This window comes from Carassius carassius, chromosome 14 (assembly GCF_963082965.1).
Source record: "Carassius carassius chromosome 14, fCarCar2.1, whole genome shotgun sequence".
Taxonomy (NCBI): domain Eukaryota; kingdom Metazoa; phylum Chordata; class Actinopteri; order Cypriniformes; family Cyprinidae; genus Carassius; species Carassius carassius.
The window spans coordinates 12,530,276-12,545,653 of NC_081768.1; the positions used below are offsets into that span (position 1 = coordinate 12,530,276).

At 36.8% G+C, this 15,378-nt stretch overlaps 1 protein-coding gene across 1 annotated transcript in view; it reads right to left on the reverse strand.

Moving 5' to 3' along the window:
* Window positions 1-253: 253 nt before the first annotated feature.
* The window catches only part of myofl (myoferlin like), a 30,361-nt gene continuing 15,236 nt past the window's right edge, over window positions 254-15,378 (reverse strand). The window contains exons 27-53 of the mRNA XM_059566145.1: window positions 15,007-15,121; window positions 13,336-13,438; window positions 12,981-13,117; window positions 12,650-12,814; window positions 12,424-12,511; window positions 11,535-11,612; window positions 11,280-11,461; window positions 11,031-11,189; window positions 10,107-10,208; window positions 9,865-10,026; window positions 8,989-9,154; window positions 8,273-8,346; window positions 7,916-8,014; window positions 7,662-7,790; window positions 7,061-7,216; window positions 6,872-6,963; window positions 6,612-6,782; window positions 6,350-6,498; window positions 3,943-4,082; window positions 3,750-3,838; window positions 3,577-3,672; window positions 1,791-1,932; window positions 1,605-1,704; window positions 1,282-1,460; window positions 1,080-1,189; window positions 843-990; window positions 254-728 (exon numbers count right to left, since the gene is read on the reverse strand). Of these exons, the coding sequence (XP_059422128.1) occupies window positions 693-728; window positions 843-990; window positions 1,080-1,189; window positions 1,282-1,460; window positions 1,605-1,704; window positions 1,791-1,932; window positions 3,577-3,672; window positions 3,750-3,838; window positions 3,943-4,082; window positions 6,350-6,498; window positions 6,612-6,782; window positions 6,872-6,963; window positions 7,061-7,216; window positions 7,662-7,790; window positions 7,916-8,014; window positions 8,273-8,346; window positions 8,989-9,154; window positions 9,865-10,026; window positions 10,107-10,208; window positions 11,031-11,189; window positions 11,280-11,461; window positions 11,535-11,612; window positions 12,424-12,511; window positions 12,650-12,814; window positions 12,981-13,117; window positions 13,336-13,438; window positions 15,007-15,121 (3,367 nt within the window). The 3' untranslated portion in view covers window positions 254-692. The remainder of the gene's footprint in view (window positions 729-842; window positions 991-1,079; window positions 1,190-1,281; window positions 1,461-1,604; window positions 1,705-1,790; window positions 1,933-3,576; window positions 3,673-3,749; window positions 3,839-3,942; window positions 4,083-6,349; window positions 6,499-6,611; window positions 6,783-6,871; window positions 6,964-7,060; window positions 7,217-7,661; window positions 7,791-7,915; window positions 8,015-8,272; window positions 8,347-8,988; window positions 9,155-9,864; window positions 10,027-10,106; window positions 10,209-11,030; window positions 11,190-11,279; window positions 11,462-11,534; window positions 11,613-12,423; window positions 12,512-12,649; window positions 12,815-12,980; window positions 13,118-13,335; window positions 13,439-15,006; window positions 15,122-15,378) is intronic.

The following is a 15,378-nucleotide window of genomic DNA, read 5'->3' on the forward strand; positions in this document are numbered from 1 at the left end:
TTAACCTAGCAAGAAGTGTAGCAAGTACACATACATTTGTAAAGCTCTTATATCGAACAGAAAACAGAACAACTCCTTTGCAAAATGTAGTATGAGGTTGACAGTCAGCATTTTCTAAGAGCTTTCATAACGAATCATTTATTGAAAAAGAAAATAAGATTTGGTACTCTGTTCGTGGAAATGGTCTAGTATTAAATATTATGAATTTGTATATTATCAATGTATTTACTAATGATGATATTATAAACAAGTATACAAGAAATAGTTGTTTAATGTATAATGAACAACAAAGGAGCAGATACATCTGATTGTAGTTAATTAAAATGGCATACTTAAAATCTCATTGTAAATAACTTCTACAGTATGCACTCTTAAATCACATAATTCTACAACAGTGCAATTTAATCTTGGTCAGTGCAATTTAATCTTGTATGCATATTATTAACCAAGAAAATAAACATAATCAGGGATTGGAACTCAGACAAATATAGTATAACTTTTTGCAGCATTGTAATCTGTCAACCCAGTGTTGTCTACAAAGAAGAAAAAAATAGTACTTTGTCTAGGTTATACATTCAAGTATTTTTGGAGGGGAAAATAGAGGAAAATACATAAAAAATAAAATTTCTGCTGGTTCTCTATTGGTTGTGTCCCACTGCAGGCTTCTGTGCCAATATCTTGTAATTTTCCAATTAATACGGCTTCACGATTTTCATGGAAATATAGTTCTGTAAGAATAAAAGTGTAAATTTAGAAAATGCACATGATATAGTGATTCTTACAGGTAATTTGCTTATAATAAGTTGGCTATTTACCAATTATAATATATGGAAAAGACTTACAGGGAGGGAATACAGAAAGATTCCAATAAACAGGATCACCAGTATGAGAATAATGAGTCCAATGAAGAGACATTTGTATCTGCGCCATATAATGAATTTCATGGTCTTGCATGGATTTGTGAACCAAAGGAAGGACGTATCTGGACGGCTGTTTGAACATATTACAGCACACAGTATTACTCACATTATCTAATCAAACATGATACTGAATGGCCAAACATCGATATATTCTCATACTTTGGAGAATCTAGTTTGGGGTTCATGTTGGGTTCATCTCTTCCTTTCCCAGCTGGCCTCTCTTCTGCCTCCTTCTCTTCAACCACTTCCAGAGTCATTTCCACTTTACCCTAACACCGCAAAGAGAATGGTCTTTACCATTTGTACTGTAGATATGCACTATGCATCATGTATCTTATTTTTATCAGTAAGCTACACTCACAGCCAGGATTCTTTTGCCATCTTCCTCCATGGCACAAGGCCACCAGCCTCTCACTGACTTCTGGGAAAAGAGTGATTTAGGTGTGAGGTTTTTGCCTGTTTGGGTTAGCATGCTTAAAGAGCACTTTTCAGGGGTCTTAGCTGGAGGGATGAGGTGAAGCATATCCAACTCCACCGTGCCTGTTTGAGAAAACCAATTGCCAAAAACATCAAAATAACCATGAATATTTCTAATGAAACCCTAAATAATACATAATAATAATCTGTAAAAAGGAAAGATTAAACATCTGGTGGGTATATATGTTGATTCGAAGTTCAATTCACCCAAGTAATCATCCAAGGAGAATTTGTCATTGTCCCAGATCTGAATGATCAGTTTAGGAGGGATCCTGAACTCAGTTTTGTCTAGATTCCAGAAGTGTTCCTGGAAATGAAAACACATGGTTTGAGACTACCAATGATTGAAAACACCTCATCTAATATGTATTTATGCTTTTCCAAACCACTAACCTTTCTAGACACCATGTACAACTGTTCTGCTGGCAAATAATCAAAGCCAAAAACAAATCTCCAGTTGAAATTTCCATCTCCATCAAGAGACCTGTAATGGACATCAGTTTTCTGCTTGTCCTCCTCCATACCTGGCATCCACCTACAAATATACATAAAATTATATATAATATAAATAAATACATACATACTACTACTAATGTTTATAAGCTTGGTGTATGTATAATTTTTCTTTGTCTTTGAAAGTAGTCTTTTATACTCACCAGTCACCAATGTTGCATATATTTGATTAAAAATACAGTAAAAACAGCACTATTGTGAAATATTACAATTCAATATATTTTATCTGTCTATTTTAATATAGTTGAGAATTTTTATTCCTGTGATGGTAAAACTGAATTTTAATTCATTACTCCAGTATTCAGTGTCACATGATACTTCATAAATCATTCTAATATGCTGATTTGGTGCTCTAGATTATTATTATATTTTTAGTATTATCATCAATATTATAAACAACTGTGCCAATTAATATTTCTGTGGAAACCCTGAAACATTTCTTTCAGGATTCTTTTACTGATTAAAATACAGATACTTTTGATATATCTAACGCATTGGTTCCCAACCTTTTTCAACTTGCGGCCCACACACAAATGTTTGCGCGGCCCACTTCAAAAAAATTAACTGACCCCGCTTTTGTTGGGTTAATAACTGTATTTATTGAATGAACTAGGGCTGTGCAATATGGACAAAAAAATTAAAAAACCTATCACGATTTCTTTGATCAGTTTTGCGATTGTGACACACACCGATATGCTTTTAAATGCATTCAGGATTAATTTGAAACATATTTCCAAAAGAAAACCAATTAGAGCTTTATCAAAAAGTTGTAACGTCTCTAGAACAGACATATAAGTCAAAATTATCACTATAGTAAAGATGTAACAAAATGTATAGACTTATGGCAAAAAAAATAAAAATCCCGTGTACAGGGACTTTTTTTTCTTTTTTGCCATGCATTGTTCATAGAGCTCATTAATTGTAGTGGTGCCTCAGGTGTTTGCAGTGAGTACAGTATGTGTATGCGGTCAGCAGAGAGAGTGCATAAATATAACGAGAAAGCACATTAAAATAATGCACGAGTGCGAATCTCTCTGTTCGCATGCAGATTTCCTTTGCTCTGTCACAAAACCAGACGTGCTTGCTCAGATGCATGCTGCTCTGCGCGGAGAGAGTGTGCGCACTTAAAACGTGTCTCCTCTCACTTAAACTGCGTCCTGTGCGCTCACAACTCTCTCTATGCTCATGTGTTAGATATTAATTATTTTCGCACGTTTTTATTTCTAGCCTTTTACCGCGTGCAGTGTGAACGCTCTGATCCGTTAACATGGGCTTGGAAAAAAGGCGCATCACAGACAGTGTGTGAACCTGGAGTTAGGCATATGCCCAGTCTGTTCTGTTCTCGCGCTAGGCGCAATGCATTCTGACTGGATCGGATAGCATACTACGGGAGGTCAGGGCCGTGGAAAATCGTGCTATAAAGCGATTAAGAAATCGTGCACGCTCAAATCGTGATTTTATGCCGATTTCTTTTAATCGCACAGCCCTAGAATGGACTGGAAATGAACAGAAAATAATTGGCGGCCCACCTGCAAATACCACAGGTTGAAAACCACTGATCTAACGCATCCTTTTTGAATCCAAGTTTTAATTTCTTTTAAAAGGACTTAATGACCAAACATTTTTTAATGTTAGTACTATGCTAATATTGTAATCAACATATTACCCTTTCACATAGATGTCACTCATGTTTTCTCCTGTGATGCTGGTTTCATCCAGAATGACTTCAGTCGTATTCCAAACAATGACTCGCAGGAAATACCTTCAATGTAAAGGGACACATTACAACACCAATCCCACATAAGTAGTTTTACAGTTGTGAGGAAAAGTAGACTGTACTTCTTGGGTTTGCGAGGAGTGATGTCACAAAGGGGTCCTGGAATACCATGGCTTTTAGGGAATATTTCAACCCACATCTGGATTTTGCCCTATGAAGTCAAAATGAAAATGAGCGACACAGACAGTACTTCTGGATAAACCAGTGCAAAGTCTTTGAGTATGTATTAGAAAAGCTGAGGATGTGGGGACTGACCTGAGAGAGAGTGGGCTGGTAGGTGCTGTAAAGGGTCCTGGTCTCCACATGCTCTGGGACGAGGCCTTGCCTCCTTAACACATGCAAGCAGATTCGCTCCTTAGGTGGGCCCAGATGTCGATGAATGGTTTTATTGGCCTCTATGAGCAAAGTAATATCCATTTGTGTTTTAGTGCTTAATCATACAATGTTTGTTTAGCAATATATGTTGCTGCAAGTTCCACACCAAAGTATAAATGCAACATACATCATGTACAGTTGTGTTGAATCAGGTAAAACAAAGTGTAACTTTATTTACTACATAAGGGGTTCTTAAGTTCTATTCAGACTACTGTTCAAAAGTTTGGGGCTGTCTCTTATGCTCACCAATTCTGCATTTATTTGATCAAAAATACATTGAAATATTAATACCATTTAAAATATAACTTTTTTTCTTTAAATAAATGTTTAAATGTAACTTACTCCTGTGTTGGCAAAGCTGATGATGTCAGCCACGATCCCTCAGAAATCATTATGAACATTATTTATTATTATCAGTGTTATCATTGGAAACCATGATACATTTTTTAGGATTATTTGAAGCATAGAAAGTACTAAAGCGCAGAATTATTAATTTTTTTTAAAACAGACATTATAAATGTCTCTTCTAAATCTCACTTCTAAATAAAAGTTATACATAAAATACAAATATATATATATATAGTTTATAACATTTCTTAAAAAAATAAAAACTTGACATTGTAATTGTACAACCCGAATTCCGGAAAAGTTGGGACGTTTTTTAAATTTTAATAAAATGAAAACTAAAGGAATTTCAAATCACATGAGCCAATATTTTATTCACAATAGAACATAGACAACATAGCAAATGTTTAAACTGAGAAATTTTACACTTTTATCCACTCATTTAAAATTTAATGCCTGCTACAGGTCTCAAAAAAGTTGGCACGGGAGCAACAAATGGCTAAAAAAGCAAGCAGTTTTGAAAAGATTCAGCTGGGAGAACATCTAGTGATTAATTAAGTTAATTGATATCAGGTCTGTAACATGATTAGCTATAAAAGCTTTGTCTTAGAGAAGCAGAGTCTCTCAGAAGTAAAGATGGGCAGAGGCTCTCCAATCTGTGAAAGACTGCGTAAAAAAATTGTGGAAAACTTTAAAAACAATGTTCCTCAACGTCAAATTGCAAAGGCTTTGCAAATCTCATCATCTACAGTGCATAACATCATCAAAAGATTCAGAGAAACTGGAGAAATCTCTGTGCGTAAGGGACAAGGCCGGAGACCTTTATTGGATGCCCGTGGTCTTCGGGCTCTCAGACGACACTGCATCACTCATCGGCATGATTGTGTCAATGACATTACTAAATGGGCCCAGGAATACTTTCAGAAACCACTGTCGGTAAACACAATCCGCCGTGCCATCAGCAGATGCCAACTAAAGCTCTATCATGCAAAAAGGAAGCCATATGTGAACATGGTCCAGAAGCGCCGTCGTGTCCTGTGGGCCAAGGCTCATTTAAAATGGACTATTTCAAAGTGGAATAGTGTTTTATGGTCAGACGAGTCCAAATTTGACATTCTTGTTGGAAATCACGGACGCCGTGTCCTCCGGGCTAAAGAGGAGGGAGACCTTCCAGCATGTTATCAGCGTTCAGTTCAAAAGCCAGCATCTCTGATGGTATGGGGGTGCATAAGTGCATACGGTATGGGCAGCTTGCATGTTTTGGAAGGCTCTGTGAATGCTGAAAGGTATATAAAGGTTTTAGAGCAACATATGCTTCCCTCCAAACAACGTCTATTTCAGGGAAGGCCTTGTTTATTTCAGCAGGACAATGCAAAACCACATACTGCAGCTATAACAACAGCATGGCTTCGTCGTAGAAGAGTCCGGGTGCTAACCTGGCCTGCCTGCAGTCCAGATCTTTCACCTATAGAGAACATTTGGCGCATCATTAAACGAAAAATACGTCAAAGACGACCACGAACTCTTCAGCAGCTGGAAATCTATATAAGGCAAGAATGGGACCAAATTCCAACAGCAAAACTCCAGCAACTCAAAGCCTCAATGCCCAGACGTCTTCAAACTGTTTTGAAAAGAAAAGGAGATGCTACACCATGGTAAACATGCCCCGTCCCAACTATTTTGAGACCTGTAGCAGAAATCAAAATTGAAATGAGCTCATTTTGTGCATAAAATTGTAAACTTTCTCAGTTTAAACATTTGTTATGTTATCTATGTTCTATTGTGAATAAAATATTGGCTCATGTGATTTGAAAGTCTTTTAGTTTTCATTTTATTAAAATTTAAAAAACGTCCCAACTTTTCCGGAATTCGGGTTGTAGTTTATTTACATAAAGTTGAGGCACAAGTTGAAGACAAGGTCTAATAATTTTTATAAGCATACCCAGTTCATCTAGCCTGTAGTCTCGTCCTCCAAACGACAGGAAACTTCCATCATCTGCGATCTGAGGATCAGGAATTCCTCTCATCCTGGCCAGATTCTGGAGGATCTGTGATGGTTTGAGCTGGTCCCTCCACTGGTTCACTCCAGATCTTTTCCAAACATATTTGAATTATCAAAAGAGTAAATGAATATGCCTAGTAATAGGGAATGATATCATAAAACTGCATGTGAAAAAGTAGCCGCTAATAAGATAAACACTTACACACAGTATGATTTAGGGATTCCACAATGTGAACCGAACCGAGAAAGAAGTCGATTCTCCAGGTCTATGATTGTTTCCCCAACCTTCTCATCAGCGCTAAGCAGGTCATAATCATAGATGGAAATCTTCAAGTCCTTGTCTTGTGGAATGTAGCCACTCAGTTCAAACACTCTGTGTACATATTTTAAAATAGTTTTTAAAAATCTCAACAGAAATACACAAATATCTGTATGTAAATGTATTACTTATCACATTCTCACCTTCCAAATTCTGGATTTAGAGTATTTGGTTTGTAGTGATCTCTGTCATCAATAATTTTCTTCCCCAGAGAAATCTTTATGTAGGGATCGCACTTCATAAGGAAAGCATATGCACATGTTACAAAAATCTCAAAAGTGATGCTTCGTGAATCATTTATTGTTTTACATGTGAACTGGCTGTATTCTCACCATGCCATTGTTGTCTTTGGGCTGCAGGTCAAGGCAGCGTATGATGTGGATTCTGACCAGGCACTCTTGAGGACAGCTCTCAGGAAGCTCCCTAAACTGCCGAGGTGGGTCTGAGACATTTGGGTCATCTGATAAGGGATACACTCGAAATGATCCCTGTAAATATAGTCGTCACTTTATAATCAAGTAAAACGTTCATGGTTAGACTACCACTAGATGGCAGTCTAATATGACATATACTCTTTTTGCTGTTTTTTTTATTTTTTATGAGTGCTTCCAAATTTTCTCTCCAACTGTTTGAAGTTGTCCAGAATCCACTCTATTTTGAAACTTCAAAATGTTGTTAATATTACATGATACTTCACACCAGTAGGAAAACAGTTCTTTCTCAACAACCTGAGATTGAATGCCTCATACAAGGTCATACTTGTGAAAGGGCGGGTTTGTAATACCCAAAAGTGTCTTCTACTTGGCTGAACCGGCAATCTTTGTGTTAGCAGTCTAGATATTTAATGTCTAGGTAACTTCCACCCCATATAAAAAAAGGCATTTGATTCAAAAGCAAAGGAAGCTCAGTGCATTGCTGACTGGCTAGACTTGCCTTGAACTCTCCCACTACAGAGGGGTCTTCCTCCTCATCCTCGGTTTTGCCCCGCTGTAACTTGAATGTAGTGCAGAAGTCTGTCAGCCCTCTGAATTCTGGGACCGCCTCAAGCTCGGTGTTGAAGACCTGAAGCAGATATGTACTTTTAATACTGTTTAATCATACAACAATGGTCATACCTTATCTGCTTTGAAACACAAGCAGGATGCATACATCCACACAGGATGCTAAGATCGGGCAAGTAAACTCACTGTTAAAGTGTCATATCCTTTCTGGAGATAAGGGCCGCACTTTTCATTCTCGTTAATGGAGGCATAGAATTTGCTCCACCAGTCCACTGTATCCTCTTCCTATAATACATGCAATATAACAGAAGTGAGTTTGGCTCTAAGATGTGTAACAATCTGCAGCTATTCACACCATAACAGCATAGTTCCCATACTGTTATATAACGACAGAAAAGGCTATTTATTTTACTTTCTGCTGGCACTGGGAAAACCCACGAATGAGTAGCAACAGAAAAGAAGATGTAAACCTATTATCACAAGGCTTACAAATGTATGAAATTACTCTGAAAACAATTATTCTTTCAGATCTGTTTACTGTACCTGTTTAGAAGGGCTGGGCATTCTGTCCCCCATGTCAATGACAACATCTCTGGGAGCTGATGCCATCATGGCCACTGAGACATAAATTATGCAGGAGATAACTCAATTGTGTATACATGGAATAATGGCTGATAGAAATGTACCTTTGCAGTGTATATATATATATATATATATATATATATATATATATATATTGACCGTATTTTCCAGACTATAAGTCGCACTTTTTTCATAGTTTGGCTGGTCCTGCGACTTATAGTCAGGTGCGACTTATTTATCAAAATTAATTTGACATGAACCGAGAGAAATGAAAACATTACCGTCTACAGCAGCGAGAGGGCGCTCTATGCTGCCAGAGATGCTGCTCAGTGCTCCTGTAGTCTACACTGAGCAGCACAGAGCGCCCTCTCGCGGCTGTAGACGGTAATGTTTTCTCTTGGTCCTTGGTTCTAAATGAATGCGACTTATAGTCCAGTGCGACTTATATGTTTTTTTCCTCATCATGACGTATTTTTGGACTGATGCGGCTTATACTCAGGTGCGACTTATAGTCCGAAAAATACGGTTGTATATATATATATATATATTCATATATATATATATACACAACCCTTTACTATTGTAAGCCTTGGTGAGCATAAGATACTTCTTTCTAAAACATTAAAATTATTATTATCATTTATATTAACTAAAAATACATTTGAATAAAATTTTACCTTTAGCAGACATAGCCACTTCGGTGGTGCTTATGTAAGGATCGCATCTGAACTCTTCCAGTGAATTTATAGTACACTGTCCAACGACTGGTTTCCGACCAAAGGGCCTGTGGTCAATAACTTTGAGCACAATAGGTGGAGTGTATATCTCATCTTTAGGAAGAAGCTGAAGAGAGAGAGAGATTGTTAGGATTCTGCCTGTCCAAAACCAACAAAGCTTCATTTAAAAACAACTATTGAGTGATGTTTGGTGTTTTTATTTTCACTGTATGTTTTGGGATCAAAAACATGTTTAAATCTGGAAGCAGGGCAGATTTTGTATATAATCTAGACTCTTGGGGCAAGTGGTCTTTTAAAATCAAGACTAGATTTGCCACCACAGTCCCAGTGTGTTCTAAGTTTGAAGCTGGCTGCTGTCTGTGTTGCTACAATGTTCCAGACGGTTGCTAGGTGATGGCTAGGGTTACTGCCCTATGTCACAAAAGTTGCCACTCTAAACTCTTATTATTCTTAGTCTGTGGGGTTTGTTTCTAGTCCATTATATAATTCGTACATATAATCACTTAGAAATGTAGCAGATTTATACACAATAACAACATTAATGCCTCATAATTAATGTTTACATTTATTTCTGCAGTACAAAGGACATGGGATGATGTACACATCAAAGTTTATTCAAATCTCTAACCATTAAAATGAGCAATAGCACAGCTTAGTTTAGCAAACACCACTAGCATTGTGGGAAGCTGGAAAAAGAACTGAGATGTGGCAAAAATCCTTCTATCTTTTGTTTTGTATACAGAGGGATTTCAGCAGTTCTGATTTTTTAGGCTAGCCATAGCTACAGTATTTCTTTAGGTTAGGGAAGTGATGTACCACTTTGAGGAACAGGATAGAGCCGGGGAAGTTGGGATTTTTCTTGATGTTTTTGATGATGGCAGTCTGAACGGTCTGCCCTCCACATTCAACTATAAGGCTGGGGGAAGACACTGCAGCCAGCTGATATGCCTTCATGTTTCTTAAACCCCAGGTCAGGATCTGTCAAAACACACAGTATGAGACACTGGCAGTAATTTGGTTTGGTTTTACCACATTATTTGTGAGGATGACTGCATTACCTCGACTGCGGTGAGCTGCACCACAGGCCTGATCCCCTGAGGAACCATGTACAGATTCTCTCCTCTTCGAGGTGGGACCAGGGGAAGGTTAACGTCATTTGCCTGAGGTCAACGATGAACAGTATAGTGGATAAGCAAATGATAATAGTGCTGTGGTTAAGAGACACGCTAATGGCGACAACAGTTAGGTCATTGGGTAAAACTGCTATTCTCCAGTTGCATGTTTCCTTGGTAGTGATGATTCAGCTAAATTTGACAAAACATACTGGCTACACCCTGCAAATTTGAAACTGCAGACAATCCTATGATACAAACAGTATTTAAATTATACTATATGAGGATAGATGACGGTGACTTGTCTGCTAATATATATATATATATATATATATATATATATATATATATATATATATGCTACACTTATTTACTGTATTCAATACATTTTTAATAGCAAACAACCATTTGAGTTTAGGTTTACCCTATAAGAAAAATAAATAAATTATAATATATGATGACATATGTTACTCATTACATACATTGTGTCATGTTTTAAAGTGTTTACTAATGTATTGGTAGCTGGGTTTTTACTAACTAAAACTAAAACTCTTAAAAGCTTAAATAAACTATTAGAACTATTTCATTTAGTTGCCAATGCAACATTTTAGATTTTTTGTTTAGTTTAAGTTGAAACCTCACTAAACTAAAACTTTGTAATATTAAAAGAAAAGAAACAATGACTTGAAAATGACAAAAGCAAAAAGCAAAAACAATATAATATTTAAGTAAAATTAAAACAAAAGCTAAAAATATCAAATTAAAAGCTAATTTAAAATATTAATAAAACTATAATAGTATAAAGAAATGACTAAAATAAATCTGATGTGTAGAGGTAGAAAACACATGGCAAGTAAGAATGTAAACAACCTTATCTTTAATCAAGAGCTCAGCTGCTACCAGCATTTCTCCTGCATTTCGTCCCTTCACGGTGATGGGGAACCAAAGGAGTTTAGGGGTTAATGGGGTGGCAGGATTCAGCTTCACTACTGGAAGACACGTGCATCTGCCCATCGGCTCATCCTTCCCCTGCAACACATCCATGGATCAAGATCAAAGCATGAAGTGCTTTTTGAAGACTCTCTGAAGGCCAGAGTTGGGAATAACAGAGAGTCATACCACTTGGTCATTATCATAGACTTCCAGAACCACACTGGGTGGGTTATTAGCAATGGTCCGAGGGTCTCCGTAGATTTCAATGTCATCAAAAATAAGAGTTTGGTCCCATGTGGGGTTGAGACTGGACTTAACGATCTCTGTTGTCTTGCTGACATGCAAGAATGACACATGCACATAGGGATCTGTGAAAAAACAAAAGATCAGTCAGATAAAAATTAAGATGAATGTGTTCATATCAGATGAACAATACCTCACCAGAAAAGCTGTCTTTGTCCATAGGCAACAGATTCTTGGCTTGATATACATAGACTCTGAGATGGTAGATGAATGACTCTGTTGAGACACATGGTGATTTGGGTGAATCTTGAGTTGTTTGTTTCTATCACAAAATGTCTTGCACCTAGTGTACTGAGGAATTTACAAGATACAGTTTAAAACAAAAAATATAGACACATTGTTAGATATAAAGTCACAAGTGTGAAATATAAAGTCACAATTATGAAAAAAAAGTAATAAATAATGGCAAATAAACACACGGTTGTGAAATATAATATAGCTGTTTTATTCCAATCTGTATAATAAAGAGAAGGAAATTTTTATTTTCCAATTAAGCCTTACCTGATAAAATTCAAATACTGAATTAATCACTGATTATCATCATGTGAAGTTCTAAATTATTTGAAATATACTTTTATTCAGCAATGATGCATTAAACTGATCAAACGTGACTGACCGCAAATACATTTACAATGTCACAAAATATTTTTATTTCAAATAAATGCTAAACTTCATATACATCAAAGAATCCTTAAAAATGTATTGCAATTTCCATAAAGATATCACCATAGGAGCATATTAGAATTAAACTGAAGACTGTAATAGTGGCTGCTTAACTTGTGAATGGTAATGTACAGTAATCATTTAAAAGAGTATTATATTAGGTGTTTGGTGCTGAATTTGGTTTAATAATAGCATTAATCAGCATCACTCAGGACTTCTATTGGCTCCCTAACTGTTGTTGTTGCTGTTTTGTTTTGTGCAGATTGTTAGGAAGAGGAGGGGTGTGTTAGTCCCAGAGATATAATCAGTGTAAGGAATTTAGAAGAAGTTCTTTAATTAGCAGGGATGAATAAACATTACTCACTGTCAAATCTGCAAAACACAGTGGGTGTGTTGGCACCAAAGAGTTTAGTCGTGTCCTTTTTGCTGCCTTTTTCGTCATCATCTATTCCCTGTTAGCAAATAAAAAACAAGTGAGGAAGAGGTGGCTTTTGAAAAAGTTCTAAATAAAATAATTCATGCCATTTTTTATTATTCTAGACATTAAACTACAACCACAGGAGGGCATTCAAGACAATAAATGGACTAACCAAAGCCCCTTCCAGATTAAAGATGGCCGATGCGCCCACACGTTCAGCTGGTGCCATTTTCCTCCTCCAGCGCCTGCGGCGGAATGTGTCCGAGGAACGCTCTTTCCTGTGGAACTTCCACCCAATCAGAGACGAGTATTCCCAGCCTTCGCCAATGTCTTTCTTCTGTTGTGAAAACATTGAATATACATACTGCAGACAATATTTGACTAATGTATTTCACTGATGCTCAATCACAAGTGAAAGTCAGATGCAGTACAAGTTAACATGGCACAAATAAGAACAATTAGAAACTAAATATCAGAAAATAACAGTAGTGAGGAGGTCTCACCTCTGTAGAGGGGGTGTCTGATATCTTCCTGCGTGGTCGGACCAGTCTTTTCCTTCGATGGATGTGGTACATTTTCTCAGCAGCAACCCAGGACCTGGGCTTATCATCAGGAGGAATGGTGACACCATATTCCCATCCTGACATTCAATACAAACAATAGAAAAACAGATAAACGCTGGCTTCCTGGATTACTCCAGTCTTCAGAGTCACAAGGTTTCTTATCATTATCATTGTTGAAAACAACTGTGCTGCTTAATATTGTAATGGAAACATTTAAGAAGAAACAACATTCAATTGAAATATGAATCTTCTGTAACATAACTGGCTTTTAATCCTGGTAACCAGAATTCCTGACCTTTCTCGTCCACTGCCCTGTTGCTGTCAAAATTCCAGTCATCTTCCCAAATCCATCCTGGAGGACACTCAAATTCTTGAGGCTTCTGGGCCTTCTCTCCATTCTGCACAGAACAAATCCCATCATTCAATACCTGAAGTGGTCTTTCACTCAAAAATGACAATTCTATCACTGTTTACTCACCCTACCAATAACTTTCTTTATTCCATGGAGAAATGTGATATTTTGAATCATTTCAAGAGCATTTCAAGTACACAAAGACCATAAAAGTACCATGAAGGTATCATTAAAAAGTCTTTGTAAGCCATACAGTACAATAGTTTGGTGTGATGAACAAACTGAATTGTTATAGTTTTGTGGGGCATTAACTCGAGAACCGCTTTGAGTCAGTGAGTTGAAACTTGAAAACCAAATCAGATACAATGTAAATGAATGAATCAGAAATGGATAAACTGATTCATTAAATAGAATCAATGATTCATTCACCACTGCTTATCTCGTGAACTTACCCAGATGTTCATACAAAGCTATTCATATAGTTTTACTGAAACTTTTATGATACTTTTATTGTGCTTTTTAATTAAAAAGATGCCCATGATATGAAAGAATCATGAAGACATAAAAGAAAATTCATTGGAATTAATTGAAACATTAGAATGAGTCGATAATTAACTATATAATTCTGGGGTTATTTTTTGTAACCCAAATGCTGGGTTGAGCCTTTTGGGTAATTTTTTGGGGGGTTATTTTTTCAGTGTTTGGGTAATTTTTGTGTTACGTAACAAACGGTCAAACGTAACAACCCAGTGTTCCCAGCTCCTGGGTCAAATGTGACAACCAAATGTTTGGGTAGTTTTTGTATTACTCAGATCTTTGGTCAGACTTAACCCAGCGGTTGAGTTATTTATCGTGGGGATTTGTTTCTCTTCTGGAGAGAGCAGTTCTTAGCGCCATCGAATTGACGCATTCGTCTGTAAAATACAGGTTTGTATACATTTTATTTGATCTATAAAATCATTACTGTGCTGAATATCGTTAAATTGTATGCAGAGCAACAGGCGCGAGGTATGAATCACCTTCTAACGAGTGTCGCGGTCTTTTCGAGAGATGGAAAAGCCTGATTATAAAGGCAATCGCAGTATATTTCGGCTATGCGTGAAACGCATATTGTTTGTTAAACGAGTTTAAATATGGGCAATATGTATAGCCTATTAAAACGATATAAACAATGCTGGAAATGATAATTAAAGGAAAATAAAGGAAGTTAACATGTAAACCAGTGGTTGTGTGGATTATTTTAGAAAAGTTTAGAGGATTTAAGTTAATCTGTAAACATTATTTGATGTATGAAGTAAAAAAAAAATAAGCTAGTAATATAGTAAAAATGTATAAACTTTATCTGGGTTAAATCAACCCCTTATGCTGGGTTAAATAAACAACCTAATTTGCTGGGTAAAATTAACCCAAGATGGGTTCTATCCTATATTTACCCAGCCCTTGGGTTAATAACAACCCAAATTGGGTTGTTTTTAACCCATTATTTTTTTAGAGTGTAATCAGATTTTTGTTGTGAACTTCCAGTGAACTTTATATGAGGCCACAGGAAAAATACGGCTGCTTTAAATTTCCATAGTATTTTCAGAATATATTCAAATTCATTGATTTTCTCACCACATCAGTAAAAGGTTCAGTGGCAGGTTTCCATTCACCACCAGGGAAGCGGGTTTCGTTTTGGTAGACCTCATCTGTGAATTCAGAATGTCCTGCATCAGCCTCTGTAAGCAGACTGAGTCAAGCAAGAAGCAAGAACACAAAGATGGGGTGTTAGCGACACATTTATATCAGCACACACAAAACAGTCAAACAAGCACTGAGCCAAGGCCATGACACAGTACAGGGCTGGGAGTGGGGTCAGTGCAAAAGGCCCGGAAGAGTAAAAAATGAGCTGAGCTATATAAACACAGTAGAGAGGGCCTGGCAGAGAGACTATGTTTATGTTACAGCAGGGCCGACTACGGCTGTATGCCAACTACCACAGTTTTC